The sequence below is a fragment of the Prionailurus viverrinus genome, chromosome A1, assembly GCF_022837055.1.
Source record: "Prionailurus viverrinus isolate Anna chromosome A1, UM_Priviv_1.0, whole genome shotgun sequence".
Classification (NCBI taxonomy): Eukaryota; Metazoa; Chordata; class Mammalia; order Carnivora; family Felidae; genus Prionailurus; species Prionailurus viverrinus.
In genome coordinates this window covers 127,160,554-127,179,834 of record NC_062561.1, presented here as the reverse complement: position 1 = coordinate 127,179,834, position 19,281 = coordinate 127,160,554, and the positions used below count along the sequence as shown (strand labels likewise).

At 39.4% G+C, this 19,281-nt stretch overlaps 1 protein-coding gene across 2 annotated transcripts; it reads right to left on the bottom strand.

Moving 5' to 3' along the window:
* Nucleotides 1–847: 847 nt before the first annotated feature.
* GAPT (GRB2 binding adaptor protein, transmembrane) lies at nucleotides 848–5,779 on the bottom strand. 2 transcript variants are annotated; one of them, XM_047879160.1, is made up of 2 exons: nucleotides 5,577–5,681; nucleotides 848–2,269 (listed from the first exon to the last, which is right to left on the bottom strand). In XM_047879160.1, the coding sequence occupies exon 2, from the start codon at nucleotides 2,259–2,261 to the stop codon at nucleotides 1,404–1,406; it is 858 nt and encodes a 285-aa protein (XP_047735116.1). In that variant the 5' UTR covers nucleotides 2,262–2,269; nucleotides 5,577–5,681; the 3' UTR covers nucleotides 848–1,403. The 2 variants fall into 2 exon arrangements, 1 of the variants encoding a protein (XP_047735116.1); XR_007156510.1 differs by having other exon boundaries at nucleotides 2,033–2,170; nucleotides 5,577–5,779.
* Between the last annotated feature and the right edge of the window lie 13,502 nt (nucleotides 5,780–19,281).

The following is a 19,281-nucleotide window of genomic DNA, read 5'->3' as shown; positions in this document are numbered from 1 at the left end:
GGCAAAGGAAAAATACAGCTTGCAGAGTCTCAGCCTGATCAATTCAGGACAGCATATAAAAGGAAGACTTCAGGGATAAGATACTACAGCTTAAGAAGTGCATATTTGTTTATTTATTGTCTTTTCTTTCCTACTAGACAATATGCATTCAAGACCCATGTCTTTCTTTATACGTTTTACCCCTTCCATGTGCCGAGTAAAAGTACATAGATGGTACTTGAAAAATATTTCTTGAATGAATGAATTTATTAGATTTTTCTCCAAACTGCTGAGCAAAATACACACCTTAATTCTTGTCAATTGAACAATACTGATTGCCTCATATAATGGTCTAGGCACTGGAGTTAAAATAGGAATATGAGGCACTTCCTTATTACTTAGCAAGGAATTTAAGACATTCTCATATGACATTAAATAGTAAAATGCCATAGAAAACATTCATATGTTTGAATTCCCAGAGACTTAGGCAGAAAAATCTATAGGAAATAAGAAAAGAAAAAGGTAAAGGCAGGTTTGGAATAACTCAGAAGACATGTGGAAGAAGTTACCATACGAGGCAGGCTTGAAAGGGGGCAGACCAACAAAGCCATGGAGGAGGGATGGGTCTGGCAATTCTCATATGATTATGAGGAAAGCAGACAAGTGAGAAATTAGTAGGAGTCACTGGAAAAGTAAACTGGAATCAACTGTGGGAAATCATAAGTCCTAGAGTTAGATTATAAATAGTACATTGGGGCGCCTGGGTGGCTCAGTTGGTTGAGCATCTGACTTCGGCTCAGGTCATGATCTCGTGGTTCATGGGTTTGAGCCCCGTGTCGGACTTTGTGCTGACAGCTCAGAGCCTGGAGCCTGCTTTGTGGATTCTGTCTCCCTCTCCCTCTGCCCCTCTCCCACTTGTACTCTGTCTCTCTCTCTCTCTCTCTCAAAAATAAATTAAAAACATTTTGAAAATTAAAAAAATTATAAATAGTATGTCGTTTGCAAAGAGGAGACACTAAGAGGTTTCAGCAAAGGAGTGATGCAGCATTGGAAATATTTTCTGAAGATAAATCTGGCAACATCATGGGTGAATGTGTAGACACTAGAGCCAGAAAGACTTGTTAGGAGACTGACAGCAATCTTGAGCCAGAAACGATGGTAGAGAGAGAAATAAAAGAAAAAGATAACAGGTAACAGAAGGAAGAATCAATATAACACAATGCAGAATTAATCTAGCAAAATGAGGGTAAAGGGGATCCCTGGAATTAACCCACAGTGATACACAGACAGAAGGTTCAGAAGGGTGGAGACAGATAAAAGATCATTGAGTTTCACTCGAAGAACAGGATTAACAATGGCATAAGTACAATAAAAGTCCCAGTGAATATTTATCCTCTAATAACTGAACCCAGTGTTCTGAAAAGTTATGAATCTGGAAGAATATATATGTCTTCATCTTGAGAGACTTCAGAAGTGCTAGGCTTCTGGAAGTTGTAATATTGAGATGATGTCTCATTTCCATAGATATGCTCCTCGAAATTGGTGGGCCGAGTGTTCTCATATAGTTCCTTATCAGTTTCTTCTTTAGCTCTGGGAGGACCGACTTCCACATTTTCATAGTTGTCATACATGTTAACCGCTCTTCCAGAAGATGTATAGTCTTGGGTCTGAACTGAGATTTTATGCCTTGAGTTGACAGTGAGGGGATCTGAGAGCGTTTTAGCATAGTCTTTTCTCCTGCTGCTTCTCCTCTGCAAAAACCTTGGTAAGGTAAATTGCACTGGGTTATGGTGTTTCCAGTGCCAAACACACCCAATTCCACAGATCAACAACAGTAAAAGAAGGGAAAGTCCTATAGAAACGGCCACTGAAGTATTTCCACAGCTTTTCAACATTTCTGCACAAGCAGTGTTTAGTAGTGTGGTGTGGCCCTTAATGAATTCACAGGTGCAGACCAGCGTAATTCCTTGTAGGGTAGAGTTAAGAAGCAATCTTGGAAGCTCTTTCAGGCATTTCTTTTTCAGATGTGAAAGAACATCATTTGGCAAAGTCCTGATACAATTAGAGGAGAGGTTGAGTAAACGGAGTCTTTGAAGATTGTTCTTGTTGTATGTGATGTTTTTTACAGTACAATCATTAATGTATACTTGCACGATGTCGGGGGGGATTTTACTCGACTCCACTTCCCTTTCTATAAATGAATCACAAAATGAAGCAGAAATGAGTGGAAGATAATGGCAGAGTAGACAACTCAAGAAAGAGAAGGTTGAATGATCTGCCATCCAGACACCTATAAATTAAGAACACATTAATTGCGTGTTTATTTCATAGCATAACAAAACATATTAGTTTTATATTTATTGCATAGCATAATAAAAAAATCTGCCAATATCTACCACCATATTAAGCACCAGCACTTAGTGAGTTCCTGCTACAAAAGAGAAGAGAGTACTAGCTGTTGTGAGGAGAGAAAAAGAGAACTTCTATCTGGCCAAGTGTGAGTGATTTTCTTAATTAGATTTCAACATGACTTTTGACAATGAGGCTAATAATTTTCAAGTGAAACACAATGCTTTGAATGCAACAGGTGGAAGCGATACGAGTACACACGGGCAATAATTTCCATTGCTTATCACCTCCTCCATGATGCCTGTGGCGTAGTCAGGGACGATGTCTTTTCCTTAATCACTCCTTCCTCTGTGCTTCCCTATTAATGAATCCATTCCCCGGTAGAGCATGACAGCCTAACTTACAGGTAACTGTGTGTCTTCCTACCTGGTTAAATGGTGGGCGGGGGTTGGGTCTTTTCGTCTTTATATTCCTAGAGAACAGCATTAACAGCTAGTGCAGAAAAGGAGTTCAACTGATATTTATTAAATAAATGAGTCAAGAAACAAATGACTCCTAACGTCAGCATCTAATTGCTTAAGTCAACAGTTTAAAACTTGAGACACATCTTCTAGCGCTTACTTTGGCAGCACATATACTAAGATACATCTTCTAAAGGGCATAGTTTATACTTAATAGAAGACAATAGCTCTTTTATATTACATAAAATATCTAAAAATACTTTGAAAGTCTTCCTAACACTAGTGCTCTCACAACTTCCAGCAAAAAAAAAATTTCAATTAAGATAATTTTAGAATTTTTTTTTCCAACGTTTATTTATTTTTGGGACAGAGAGAGACAGAGCATGAACGGGGGAGGGGCAGAGAGAGAGGGAGACACAGAATCAGAAACAGGCTCCAGGCTCTGAGCCATCAGCCCAGAGCCTGAGGCGGGGCTCGAACTCCCTGACCGCGAGATCGTGACCTGGCTGAAGTCGGACGCTTAACCGACTGCGCCACCCAGGCGCCCCTAGAATGTTTTCTGTCAATACTTTAAAATAGCAATGAAGAGAGAAATGAAAAGCATTTATAGCCAGATTGAGTTGTTGTATTATGATTTTATCAACAAAATAGTATTACTCTATGTTCTTAGCCTAGACACAGAAATAGTTACATCTAATACCATTTTCATTGTTTCCAGGTTTAAATTTTTTTGTTAACGTTTATTTATTTTTGAGACAGAGAGAGACAGAGCATGAACGGGGGAGGGTCAGAGAGAGGGAGACACAGAATCTGAAACAGGTTCCAGGCTCCGAGCTGTCAGCACAGAGCCCGACGTGGGGTTCGAACTCACAGACCGTGAGATCATGACCTGAGCCGAAGTCAGCCGTTCGGCCGCTCAACCAACTGAGCCATCCAGGCGTCCCTCATTGTTTCCAGTTTTATTGAGATATAATTGATATACAACTTTGTATTTGTTCAAGGTATATACAACATGATGATTTGACATATGTATTATTGCGAAATGATCACTGCACTAAATTTAGCTGATGATCATCACCTCACATAGCTACAATTTTTTTCCTGTCATGATAACTTTTAAGATCTACCCTCTCAGCAACTTTCAAATATACAATACAGTATTGTTAGCTATAGTCATCCAATATTGTGAACAGTGCTTGTGGGATGATTATTATCTATTGAATGTCAATATTGATAATATTTAGTTAAGAGCTTCTTTTGTTTCAGCTTTAAAACACTTTTAGATAGATGGATTATCTCCTTTGATCCCACAGCTGCCTTATGAAGTAGATACTATTGTTTTGTCCATTTTACAGAAGAGCGAGGAGAGGATTGAAGAGTTTAAGTAACTTCTTGAATAACTAAGAAATGACTGAATCAGAATCCAAGCAAAGTTTGCCTCCAAATACTCTTCTTACCCACATTTCTATAAATGGCTATCAAAAACATCTATCGCTAAAATTTTAAAGCTTGATTAGCTCTGAGATTCGTGAGGGCTGGAGTTCTTATTTATCTTTACATTACCAAATCCAGCACTAGACACAGAAGAGCTACTTTCTTAAATATCTGTTAGTGAATAGAGCAAACTGCATTAGGATAACAACAGTAACAATAAACAGGTAAAAGGAAACCCCACAAAGTTGAGCCCTGCTTTCAGTGAGTATTCACACAAGACAGTAAAGTTTTCTAAATTTTTTCACCATTGGAATACATCAATGTGCAAATTTTCAGTTTGGCATGTCACACAAAATACCAAATTACATATGAGATGCAGTTATCTTTTATATAATTTATTTGATAAAAATATATGGACAGATAGCCCAGATCTAGACATCTTTTAATCTCTTTATAATCGTGGTAAATTCTCTCCTTTATAAGGTCAGACACAATGCTTATGTCAAGGCAAATATTTGGCAAATGACTTTAACCATTAGGATCTCATTTCCTTTCTAAAGCAGATGAGAACCAATCATATGTAAGATATTTTATGTTAAAAGTGATTACTCGTTTAAGTAAAAATTTGTTAGCATATTTGAACAGAATTTCAAATATAGATTAAAATTAATCACCTTATTAAAAGGTGCTAGGCTTGCAACAAAAGTGGGGAAGGCTAACTATTGCTGAGGATAAGGTAATAAATTGCCCTCTCAATTTCCAAGAGGAGAATTTATTTTTACCATCTATTTTCTTCTATGTAGGCACTCCAGAACATTTCAAATTTTAAAACTGTTTGTCAAAAGAAGTACTTACTGAAATGAACACAAGAAAACTTCTTACAGGAGAAAAAATGCATCCTTTTCCTTTCTCTAAAATAACTTAACAGGAAAAAACTCTGAGAGGCAAAAAGGAAAGACCCACTAGAATGAAAACCATGTGTTAAACAAGAGCCCTTCAAAGATAGCTTAACATCCCAGTAAGCCTAACTTTGCCCAATCTTACAGAAGACTGTTTTCATTCTTGAAAGCAGTTCCAACAGACTAACAATTATTCATTTGTCCTAAAATTACAAGTGGTTGATAGACTTCTGGAATTTTCAAAGGCAGATATTGTCCTTGTGTTTGGAAAAACCTAATCTTACACGTGTAAGCATAACATCACCCTCCGTTTGTAAACTGATATTTCCCCCTATCACCACCTAAGGCCATCTAAAAACTGTGTCTGGTAACATAAAAAAAGTCACTGATTATTTAAAATGAATTTGTTTCTTACAGTTGTTCATTAGCCACACACCTTAAATCAGGTTCTTACCTTGAGACTGCTGTGCCAAGCTCCCTTCTGTTCTTTTGGTTAAACCTGCTTTGATGTTCCCCTTTTTTGCTTTGGTCAGTTACTTCCTTCTTTACGTCCTCCTTTCAGATAATTTCATACTTGCAAAGTTTCCTGGCTCTAGAGGAAGTTCTTATCAGATGCACCAGAATTAAGATAAATGGCATGAGATTTTGAAAAAGGAAGCTCAGCCCTTCTTGTTATCAAGTAATAATTCTCCAACTAAATCAGAAAATGATCAGAAAATGATGCATGAAGCCCAGATGCTTTTTTTGTTTGTGCAATATAAATAAAAGGTGCAGTCCTCCCTTCAGAGTCAATAAGAGTCATTTTTGCACTTGCACTTAAAATTTTTTTAAAAACAGAGATTTTAAAATGTAGTTACATAGAGGTCTTGTTGATTTGTTTGCTCGCGGGATTGCTAAAAGAGTCCTCCTTTGAAATATTATGCCCCAGTGCCGCAAGTTACATTTACACTTGTCAAGCCAGTGTCCCAATTTTGGATCAGAAAGTGTTCATATTCTTTAAGTTGATGACACAGGAATTTCCCCAAGTAAGTATATTCTGAGTTGCGCTGTTTCTGTGATTTTCTAGTAGGTAGAAAGAAAAACTGTTTAATAATAGTAACCGGCTCATTCTGGACACTCAGTAAGTCTCCTCAACGTTTGGTGTACTCCTCAGTGAATTCTCACAACAACTCCAGAGAATAGGGCTGCTCTTCACCCTATGGTACAGAGGAGGAAATGGAAGCAGGGTGGTAACATCATCACCCACCCAGTGTGGCCTGGCAGGCTGCCTCCGGCACCTGTGTACTAAACCACTACACTTGCTGGCTTGCTTGGATGAGTAACAGGTTTCCCACATAGATCTCTTATTTAGCAGCATTTCTCAGAGACCAACTCCACAGAGTATAAAAATGGAAAATGCTGAATTAAAAAGACGAGATCATAAAGCAATGGAAATTTTGCCTTTTAAATTGCATTGGAAGTTTCTCAACTCCAGAGGATTTCCCTTGTATCAGGGGATTTAAAAGAAGAAGACTTCATTGCTGAAACACCAACCAGACATCAGAAGAGCAATACTGTCAACACAGATTGGGGACTGACATTGTGCCAGGCATCGTGCCTGTGCTAAGCAGCGGGGATGCCATAATGAACGAACTGCCTTGTAGCAATGAAACCTCCTGGAAGAGGCTGCTGTATCCACAGGTCATTTCAGATCAAGGTGATAAGGGCTAGGAAGGACACACTTAAGCAGAGAGTCCTCTCTGCTTATAAATGGGCAATATTATAAATGGGGAGTAAGGAAAAGAGACATCCATTTCAGAATGGTCAGGGAAGGCACGACCTGAGCTAAGGCTCATAAAATAAAAGGGAGTTAATCAAGGCAGAATAGAAGGGTTCCAGGCAAAAACCCCTGAGGGAAGGAGGTTATGAAGGGCTGTTGGGAATGAATTATGAAAGATAGTACCTTACTGGTGTTCCATTCTAAACTGTGAAATCTGCCCCCTGAAACTCATGTCAGGCCTAAAGAGAGGTACATTGTTTATGGTTCATTGGCCAACTTAGAAAAGTCTGATTACAGTCCAGGGCTAAAACAAAACAAAACAAAAACCAAAACCCAAACAAAAATAAACAAAACTGATAATGTAAGAAAAACAAAAAAACAAAAAGGCCTAGGAATTTCACTCCTAGGTATATACTCAACAGAAATGAGGGCCATTTCTGTTTATAACTGCTTTAAATTAAAAATATCCTAAAGCTTTAGAAACATTTCAAAGTTCCCTCAACAATACAGTGGGTAAAGAGAACATGATAAATTCATGAAACTGAATACTACATATAGCAATAAAAAACTTGAACTGAACTACTAATAGATTACAACAACATAGATGGATCTCAGAAATATAATATAGACTTTAAAGAGTTATGCACAAAAGAGTACAGACTGTAAGATTCCATTCTTAAACCATGGAAAGCTTATCTACAAACAGATGATGGTAGAAGACAGCAAAATGGTGATTACTATAGACTGGGAGCCTTCTCAGATGCCAGAAACGTTCTATATCTCGATCTTTGTGGTGGTTATATATAACCATTCATTACGCTCTCTATTTATGATTTGTGCACTCTATGCAAACTGTATGTTAATTAAAAGAAATTGGGAATGTATGATAAGACAATTCTTTAAAAAGTCACAAAAAGTTGAGATAATCTATCTAATATCTCTAAGATATGTTTTTTATTCATTCAGATTACCATCTCCTTTGGTAGACTGGTCTGGTCTACTCATTTGGATGGAGAAACACTTTGTTCAACTATAGGCAGACTTTCAGCTGGTTGAATTCCAAATTTATCTAGAGTTTCTTGAGTCTGGAGGTTGGTAAGGCTGGTGGTAAGAAAGAGGGGAGTTAGTAATGAATCTTGGGCTCCAGCCCAGTTAAAGTAGGGAAATTTTACTTTCTGAGATTATATAAATGGTCTTTCATTGGCACACCTTGACTTAAAGATGAGGTGCTGAAAAATCATGTTCAACTTAAAAATAGATAAGTACAAAGCAGTTTTACCTAAAAGAAATAATTCTGGCATCTTGGGCAAGTACAGAACTTCTCAGTCTTGCTTTCTTCATCCATAAGACAACAATGGATTGGGTGATCCCTTAGCTTCCTTCAAGTTCTACCAAGTACAAATGAACAATATAAATGTTCGTTGCATTCAGAAGAGGATTTTTGAAACTGGTTTTCAAGTGTAGCATACACTTCCTTTTAGTCCAACTCCCTTTTTTCATCATGAGTCTTTCCTAATTGCTACACAGATCAGATAACATGACTTAAAGCTTGCTTCAGCTTCAGTTGAACAACACTCCCTCCCTCCCCCAGTGTTTTCCCCTTTTTGTCCTTCAGAATGAAATAAACAAACATTGGGAAAACTGAGAAATCATTCATTAAGAAAAAAAAAAACACTGAAAACATTTTGCTTCTTCATGACTAAAATTGAAAGCTGAATAATTTAGCACTCCTATGGTAAAAAGACTCCCCATTCATCTTAGACTGTGGATATGATTTCACAAGTCAGGTAACTGTTAACTATTTCAACAGAGTTTCTGTTCAGTTGAGGAAGGCATTGTAAACTAGAGTTAACAGCAGATACCAAATCATTGTTAGCTTCTGCCAACTTCTTCAGTAAATGTTGAGAGGCATAACAGATCACCAATTTTAAGTAACTGGCTATAGTTTGAAACTTCACCCAAAAGTCAGCCTGGATGTGAGAAGTGGAGCCTAGCAGACACTCTCTCCCACATACAGGACAGTGAAGACCAGCGTAACCATTTCACACCTGGCAGGAGGGGGGCACTGGGGCGGTAGGTTAGCTTAAAGAGGAAGGCACAACTCTAAATCCTTTGCATTAAGACCCTGAAAAATCTCCAACGTACACTGATTCTGAGTAAGAAAATAGGAGAAGCAGAGAATAGTAACTTCTATAGATTTACCCTCCCTACCTGAGATGATGTCCTGTGTAACTCTATTCCCTTGAGGACTAGTAGGGGGTGAATAAAATAAATATTCCCAGAGTGGGTAGGGGCTAGGGACCTGTCTGAAAAGACCCTGATAAGCAGGGTCCCCTTTTCTCCCTCTAGGAAATAGACTTCAGAAGGCAATTCAGCTTCAGATGACCAAAGAACATTCACCCAGAAAGCAACAGCTGAAGTGCGTGGGGCATAAGTGGTTAATGGCCTCAAGTAAGCTGTCAGGTACTCCCACATGAGTTTCTCTGAACCCATTGTCTGTGCTTCCTTATAGGTACATTAATCATAGAACAGGCTAAAGTCATGTTCTTTCTTAGGAGACATAACTCTCACCGTGATATATGCCTTTTATTGGTTAATTTACTAGAATTTTAAGACTATCTCCTTTTCGTCTTCAGAGTCCATCCCTATCTCTGACATTATTAACTAGCTTGGGCCAGTCATTCTATCACAGAGAATCTCAATTTTCTCATCTGCAAAATGGATTTTAGTGGGTAATTGGTTCTTTTTTTAATGTTTATTTATTTTTGAAAGAGAGAGAGAGAAGGGGCAGAGAGAGTGAGACACAGAATCCAGAACAGGCTCCAGGCTCTGAGCTGTCAGCCCAGAGCCCTACACAGGACTCGAACTCACGAACCCTGAGATCATGACCTGAGACAAAGTCAGACACTTAACTGACTGAGCCATGCAGACACTCCGAGGTCATTGGTCTTAACTATAGTTGTTCACTAAAATCTCCTGAGGAGCTTTTAAAGATATTGATGCTTGGGTTCCAGTCCACAAAAATTAAAGCAAAAATATCTAAGGGTATAACTAAACATCAATCGGGTTTTTTTAAATTTTTTAAATGTTTATTCATCTTTGAGAGACAGAGAGAGACAGAGCATGAGCAGGGACAGGACAGAGAGAGAGGGAGACACAGAATCCAAAGCAGGCTCCCCCACTCTGAGCTGTCAGCACAGAGCCTGACGTGGGGCTCGAACCCATGAACTGCAAGATCATGACCTGAGTCAAAGGTGGATGCTCAACCAACTGAGTCACCCAGGTGTCTGAAACATCAGTAGTTTTTTAAAAAGCTCCTCAGGTAGGAAGTTCCCAGCAGTATTGAGCACTCAGGTCTTTTATGAACTAAAATCCTAGGACTCTGCTGTATGATCTCCAATCAACCACTCAACTCTTCAGTTTTCTTTCTTTTTAAAGTTTATCTATTTCTAAGAAAGACAGATACAGTGCAAGGGTAGGGAGAGCAGAGAGAAGGAGAGAGAGAATCTCAAGCAGGCTCCACACTGTCAGCATAGAGCCTGATGTGGGGCTTGAACTCACGAAACTGAGAGATCATGACCTGAGCCAAAACCAAGCATCGGGACGCTTAATTGACTGAACCACCCAAGTGCCCGTTTAATTTTCTTTACTATAAAAATGGAACTTGAGAGATAATGTTACAAGAAAAAAATATCTGGAAAGTGCTCAAGGTTCATTGGAGAAATACATGTTATTAAAAACACCTAGAAATTTGTACGCTGGCTGCAATGGCACTAATAATTCCATCTACTTCACACTTGAGCATGTGTCCCAGTGCCCTCTGGGCCCCTTATATGAATTTTCTTTTTTAATTCTCACAAAAAGCATAAAGATGGGTTTTACGCACTGGATAGGAGGTGAGGAAACTGAGGCATTGAGGGACCGAATTACCTATTGGCCATCATAGAGCTTGAGCCAGAGTCTGAATTCAAACTCAGACCATGTGACTTGAATCCAGACCTGGTGCTTGCACTAAAGTATTATTATGAACTGCCCTTTTACTCTTTAATTATGTAACCAAATTCCTGAGACGTCCCAGATTAAAACCTGCTTTATTCCAAATGGTACACAGTTGAATCCCTCTCTCTTTCGGAATATTTGACCTGCGCTACAGGTGGTGGCTCAGCTGGTGGGGGTAAATAAGTTTGGTGGCTGGAGGAGAGCTTTTCTTGGGTTCTAAGGAAGTATGAGAGTTCTTAGAAAGTAATGGAGGAGGTATAAAAATGAGAGAACTGACATGCAAGATCAGAAAGCCCATGATGAAGAGTATTTTCTTCTGGGAGCACCTGGGTGGCTCAGTCAGTTAAGCATCCCCCTCTTGACTCTGGCTCAGGTCACAGTCTCATGGTTTGTGGATTCAAACCCCACAACAGGCTCTGTGCTGACAGCATGGAGGCTGCTTGGGATTCTGTCTCCTTCTCTCTCTGCCAATCCCCTACTCACTCTCAAACAAACAAACAAACAAACAAACAAAAAAACACCAAAAACAAACAAACCACCAAAAAAAAAATGAAAAAAAAAAAGAATCTTTTTTCTGTACATTTCATAGGAAACTGACATACTCACAATGGGGCCTGAGCATGGTGGCCCTTGTTACTGTCACGGAGAATGACAAAAATGGTCTTACGTTTAGCTGTGACCGGACTTAGTGTTATTCCATATAGAGTCTACCCAGGGCTCTGTATATGCAAGGATATACCTTTATTCCAAACCTTCTAATCTCTTGCCTGAGCAATTTACTGGTCTTCTTCCTCCTAATGTGGTCATCCTACAGTGCTGTATCTGAAAATTGATAGAGTGTTACATCTCAAGTATAAATCCTACATCAGCCCCCTGCATAAGACCATTGAGTGGTTCCTTATAGTCTGGGAGTTAAATCCCAACCCCTACCACAGGCGGTAAGACTTTTCAAGGTCTAGCCCCTGCCTGTTGTTGTCTCCTCTCTCCTCACTCTCACGCAGCCCGAGACAGTGTCTTCTCTCTAACCCTCCAACTCTTCTAGTTCCTTCCTGCCAAAGGCCCTGCATCAGTTGCTCCTTTTAATTCGATCATATTCTCCCAGATCTTCCTATGCCTGCACACCCCTCCTTCCGGCTTCCTCTCAAATGTCACCTCCTCAGGGATGCTTTGTTGGAGCATCCCACTCTCAAGTTCATCCCTACACTGTCTCCAATCCCCTCTCACACTCTCCCCTCCTTCTCTTTGGCTTTTGCAACATATCATTTATTTTCATCAGAGCCTGTAGTACTAATACTTTTATATATTTTATATTTTATATGTATATATATTTGTTTATTCTTTTATTCCCTTACCTTATGAGTGTTAATTTAATAAGAACAGGGATCATGTCCTATTCACTGCTCTATTTCTAGCAGTGTCTATCATGTGATGTGAGGAAGTTCAATAAATGTTGGCTGAGTGAATAAATGAAAGCAATAGGGATGAATCTGAGAGAATAACCTTTGAGCTAAAGCAACAGTGTTTCTGGTGTTAAACATAAACACACACCAGAGTTAATAAAACATACATGTATATGCATATACATATATATCTATATTCCATATTTATACATGGAATATGTATAAATTATTATATTTATATCTATAGTTATATATTTATATCTATATATTTATATCTATATATTTATATAGATATTTATAGATATAAATATATCTATATTATATTTATTATACATAAATATAAAAATATTTATGTATATGTTTATACACACACATACATATATTCTAAAAAGCACCAATGTATTAACACTTGGGTAGAAAAACTGAAAATCACCACTACTTTGGAAGCCCCAATTTGCCCTACCCTGTGATATTATCCCTCATCTCCAGAATACAAATGATCCACATTTTTCAGTTAGTCTGCTTTTTTTTGGGAATAGTTTTACTACCTATGTATGTATCTTTAGTTTTGGAAAGTCCCAATATCCCTGACTGCAAACAAAGCCCCTTCTGGTAGGCTGGAGTGCCAGTGGGACAACCATCTAAAAAGTGCCATGAGAATATATAGCTCATTGTTAGGTAGCTGGTGGGGCCCTAACATGGATCAGACATGGATGTCCAGGAGAGATAAGGTGAAAGCCAGGGGGTGCTTTGTATTTTCTGCTTCTAAGCATGGCCTATAGGGGTAGGTCAAAGAAGAACATTTCTGTGAGAGTAAAAAAGGGCCTTCAAGTATCCTGGAAGCATATTGTCAAGACAAGCCAAGTGCACAGGAGTAAGAGGGCCAGGCTCACTGGAACCTTCTGTGCTTAGGCTTACAAATGGTGCAAAATCTTTGCAGTTTCTTACAGAACTAAGCATATTCTTACCATTGATCCAGCAATCGTGTTCCTTGGTATTTACTCAAAACAATGAAAAACTTATGTCCACAAAAAACCTGCCCAAGCAGCTTTATTAATAATTTCCAAAGCCTGGAAGCAACCAAGTTGTCCTTTAGCGGCTGAGGATAAACTGTGGTACATCCAGACAATGAAATATTATTCAGTGCTGATAAAAAATGAGCTATCAAGCCATAAACATGTATGGAGGAACCTAAAATGCACATTAATTAGTGAGGAGAAGCCAATCTAAAAAGGCTACCTACTATATGATTCCAACTACATGGCATTCTGGGAAAGGCAAAACTATGAAAAGATCAGTGGTTGTTAGGGGTTGGGGAAGGGGAAAGCTATGAAAAAGTAGAGCACAGAAGCCTTTGCAGGGCAGTAAAAGATACTGTGTACCCATAATGATGGATAAATGACATCATATATTTGTCCAAATTCATGGAATGTACTACACCAAAAGTGAACTATAATGTAAACATTGACTCTGGGTGATAATGATGTGACAGTGGAGGTTCATCAACAGTAACAAGTGCAGCACTCTTCTGGGGGGGGTGTTGATAATGGGGGCAGCCCTGCATGTGTGGGAGCAGGGATTATATGGGAAGTCTTAGCACCTTCCCCTCAATTTTGCTGTGAACCTAAAACTGCTCTAAAAAACTAAAGTCTAGGGGCGCCTGGGTGGCGCAGTCGGTTGGGCGTCCAACTTCAGCCAGGTCACGATCTCGCGGTCTGTGAGTTCGAGCCCCGCGTCGGGCTCTGGGCTGATGGCTCAGAGCCTGGAGCCTGCTTCCGATTCTGTGTCTCCCTCTCTCTCTGCCCCTCCCCCGTTCATGCTCTGTCTCTCTCTGTCCCAAAAATAAATAAACGTTGAAAAAAAATTTTTTTTTAAAAATAAAAATAAAAAACTAAAGTCTTGATTAAAAAAAAATGATGCAACATAAGCTTCAATAGGATCCATCATTTGCTTGCGACAAAAACTGTGACTCTTACATCATATTTATTTAAATTACTGTTTTTATTTTTGCACTATGCTTTTAGAATGTCTTAGGATAGGCTTTATGGAATATGTGTCGGAACTCCTCTGCCATAAGGGACACAGCCACAACTCAAACTGGCTTACACAAAACAGATGTATGGACCAGCAGGACTGGAAAGGAGTTTAATTTCATTGATAACCTTTCATATCTGGAGGGAGGCCAACACGGCAGAGAAGTAGGGGGATCCGACACTTTTCTGTGTCTCTCAAACAAAGAAGGGCTGAAGCCAAAGGACTTTGAACCCGAGAGTCTGGGAGGAAAAGACACTGAGTCTACCAGAGAGACACTGGGCCAGAGAGAAACCTGATGGACCATAGGTGGGTGACTACCAACTGGAGGAGATAAAAAGGGTCAGGTAGGCACTGAGGGGAGGGATCCCCTTCTGCGGAGAGACAAAGGGAAGAGAAAGAGCAGCTGGGGCAGTGTAGGACTGTATCTTGACAAGAGAAAAAACCTTGGACTGGGATGGAGAGGGATCCCATCTCTAACTGTGGGGCTTTCTTTGGACTGGGGCTGGCTGCCCTGTTCACACACCTGGGGAGGAGGAGACCCACATCTGTGTTTGGTGGTAGGTCAGGGGCACAGTCCACAGCTGGAGAAACTGTCACCTTCCCCTAAAGTGCTGCGGCACCGGACAAAACCAGCTGGGACCACATATCTGGAGGCACTGGGAGGCGCTTCCCCAGTGCTGGTGCGCAGGGAGTGGGAGTTTAAATCCTAGCCAGCACAGGGGCAGGGGAGTCGGCAGAGTGAGACAACCTCGTCTGTGTCCATGGAACAGTGAGGATGGCTCCAAAGGAGTGATGTGGGACACGAAGTTGTGGAGAAGAGACGGGGGGGGGGGGGTCACCATTTTTCTCCCCATCACCACCAAGGCCACCAAGATGGGGCCTCAGGGATGAGTCCTCAGGGCTCACAGTGGAGGCAGGACCCACCTACACCAAACCATGCCCCTCCGTCCCTCGGCGCTGGGTAACTGCATATCTACTGGAGCAGTAGTAGTTGCTGTGGAACCAGACGGACCCCTCCTCCAGACCAGCGCTGCACTGATTGGATTAATTCTAGGACAATTCTTGTTATGTAGATATATTTTCCCCTCCATTTCTCCTTCTTATCTCTTCCCTTCTCTAGGCTGGTTACTCTGGTTATTGGTTTGTTTAAACAGACATATTTAATCCATTCTCTTGATACATGTTCTACACCTCCTTCTTTCCTTTTTCTCTCTCTGGAATAATCAAGCTGTGCAGTTTCTGTGCCTCAGTAACTTTACCTTCACTTCTTTTTCCCCGCCTCCTTCCTTAATTTCCTTTCTCTCTCTCTGGATTAAGCCTTTTAGTTTCTCTGCCTGGTAAATGTTTATTTTTTCTTTTTCCCCCTCCCCTGTCATTTCTCTTCTTGTATATGCTTTTCCATCAGCACCGCCTCCACCCTGTAGCTGATGTTTCTGGTTTTCTGCTTTTGGATTGTTTCTAGTTTTTAGTTTTTTGTTTGTTTTATTTGTTTGTGTATTTGTGTGTTTTTGTCTCCTGTCTGGCTGTTTTCCTTTACAGGGCTACCTCAAGGAACAAATCAAAGCACACCTGGTGGAAGGTCCAAAACACCACTACGAGTAGGGAAATAAAATAACCAAAGTCACAACAACAGAGAGCAAGTAACACTCCAAATAATACCTCCTGAAGGGCCAGGCCCTTGAGAGTGTATGACCCCCCCTTTAATATAGCAGTGCTCACAGGTGCAGAGCACACAGCAAGCTTTTAAAATGCATAAGGGACAGAAAACTAGCAAAAATGATGAAATGGAAGAATTCTCCTCAAAAGGAATTCCAGGAAGAAGTGACAGCTAAAGAATTGATCAACACAGATTTAAGAAATATAACTGAACAAGAATTTAGAATAACAGTCATAAAATTAACCACTGGGCTTGAAAAAAGCATAGAGAACAGCAGAGAATCTATTGCTACAGAGATCAAGGGACTATAAAATAGTCATGATGAATTAAAAAATGCTATAAATGAGGTGCAAAATAAAATGGAGGTGGCCACAGTGCTGACTGAAGAGGCAGAAGGGAGAACAGGTGAATTAGAAGATAAAATTATGGAAAAAGAGGAAGCTGAGAAAAGAGAGATAAAAAAAAATCTAGGATTACAAGGGGAGAATTAGAGAACTAAGTGATTCAATCATATGGAACAATATCTGTATCACAGGAATTCCAGAAGAAGAAGAAGGGAGAGAAAGGGGCTGAAGGTGTGCTTGAACAGATCACAGCTGAGAACTTCGCTGATCTGGAGAAGGAAACAGGCATTGAAATCCAAGAGGCACAAAGAACTCCCTTTAGACATAACTTGAATCAATCTTCTGCACAATATATCATAGTGCAACTGGCAAAATGCAAGGATAAAGAGAGAATTCTGAAAGCAGGTATAAATGGGCCTTAACATACAAAGGTAGATACAAAAGGGTACTAGCAGACCTATCTACTAAAACTTGGCAGGCCAAAAAGGAATGGTAGGAAATATTCAATGTGATGAACAGGAAAAATACGCAGCCAAGAATCTTTTATCTAGCAAGCCTGTCATTCAGAATTAGAGAGATAAAGGTTTTCCCAAACAAAAACTGAAGGAATTCATCATCACTAAACCAGCCCTACAAGAGATCCTACGGAGGACTCTGTGAGTAAAATGTTGCAAGGACCACAAAGTACCAGAGACATCATTACAAGCATGAAACCTACAGACATCACAATGACTCTAAACCCATATCTTTCTATAATAACACTGAATGTAAATGGACTAAATGCTCCAACCAAAAGACAAAGGGTATCAGAAAGCATAAAAAAACAAGACCCATCTATTTGCTGTATACAAGAGACTCATTTTGGACCTGAGGACACCTTCAGATTGAAAGTGAGCGGATGGAGAACTATCTATCATGCTACTGGAAGTAAAAAAAAAAAAAAAAAAAAAAAAGCTGGAGTAGCCATACTTATATCAGACAAACTAGACTTTAAATTAAAGGTTGTAACAAGAGATGAAGAAGGGCTTATATACTAATTACAGGGTCTATCCATCAGGAAGAGCTAACAATTATAAACGTCTTTGCACCAAATTCAGAAGCCCCCAAATATATAAAACACTTAATCACAAACATAAGCAACCTTATTGATAAGAATGTGGTAATTACAGGAGACTTTCATACTCTAGTTACAACAATGGATAGAACATATAGATAGAGAATAAATAAAGAAACAAGAACCCTGAGTGATATATTGGATGTGATGGACTTGACAGATATATTTAGATGTATTTAGAACTCTTCATCCCAAAACGACAGAATATTCTTTCTTCTCGAGTGCACGTGGAACATTCTCCAAGAGAGATCACATACTGGGTCACAAAACAGCCCTGAATAAATATAAAAGAATTGAGATCATACCATGCACACTTTCAGATCACAATGCTTTGAAACTTGAAATCAACCACAGGAAAAAGTCTGGAAAACCTCCAAAAGCATGGAAGTTAAAGAACATCCTACTAAAGAATGAATGGGTCAACCAGGCAATTAGAGAAGAAATTAAAAAATATATGGAAACAAATGAAAATGAAAAAACAACAATCCAAACCCTTTGGGATGCAGCAATGGCAGTCTTAAGAGGAAAATACATTGCAATCCAGGGCTACCTATCAAGAAACAAGAAAAATCCCAAACATAAAATCTAACAGCACACCTAAAGGAACGAGAAGCAGAAAAGCAAACACATTCCACACCCTGATAAAGAAGAAAAATAATAAAGACCAGAAATAATATAGAATCCAAAAAAAAAAAAAAAAAAAAAACCAACCAAACAAACAAAAAACCAGTAGAACAGATCAATGAAACTAAGAGTTGTTTTTTTTTTTTTTTTTTAAATTTTTTTTTTTTTTCAACGTTTATTTATTTTTGGGACAGAGAGAGACAGAGCATGAACGGGGGAGGCGCAGAGAGAGAGGGAGTCACAGAATCAGAAACAGGCTTCAGGCTGTGAGCCATCAACCCAGAGCCCGACGCGGGGCTCGAACTCACGGACCGCGAGATCGTGACCTGGCTGAAGTCGGACGCTTAACCGACTGCGCCACCCAGGCGCCCCAAGAGTTGTTTTTTTTAAAAAATAAACAAAATTGATAACCCTCTAGCCAGGCTTCTCAGAAAGAAAAGGGAGATGACCCAAATAGATAAAATCACAAATGAACATGGAATTATTACAACCAATCCCTGAGAAATACATGAAAAATTATATGCCAAATAAACTGGACAACCTAGAGGAAATGGACAAATTCCTAAACACCCACACACTACCAAAACTGAAATGGGAAGAAATAGAAAATTTGAACAGACCCATAACTAGTAAAGAAATTGAATCAGTTATCAAAAATCTTCCAACAAATAAGAGTCCTGGACCAGATGGCTTCCCTGGGGAATTCTACCAGACATTTAAAGCAGAAATAATACCTATTCTTCTCAAGCTGTTCCAAAAAATAGAAAGGGAAGGAAAACTTCCAGACTCTTTCTAAGAAACCAGCATTACTTTGATTCCCAAACCAGACAGAGACCCAGCAAAAAAACAGAACTACAAGCCAATATCCCTAATGAATATGGATGCAAAAATTTTCAATAAGACACTAACAAGTCGAATTCAACAGCATATAAAAAGAATTATTCATCATGATCAAGTGGGATTCATCCCTGGGCTGCAGGGCTGGTTCAATATTCGCAAATCAATCAACGTGATACATCACATTAATAAAAGGTAAGAACTAGATGATCCTGTAAATCAATGCAAAAAAAGCATTTGACAAAACACAGGATGCTTTCTTAATAAAAACCCTCAAGAAAGTTGGGATAGAAGGAACATACTTAAACATCATAAAAGCTATTTATGAAAAGCCCACAACTAATATCATCCTCAATGGGGAAAAACTGAGAGCTTGCCCCCTGAGATCAGG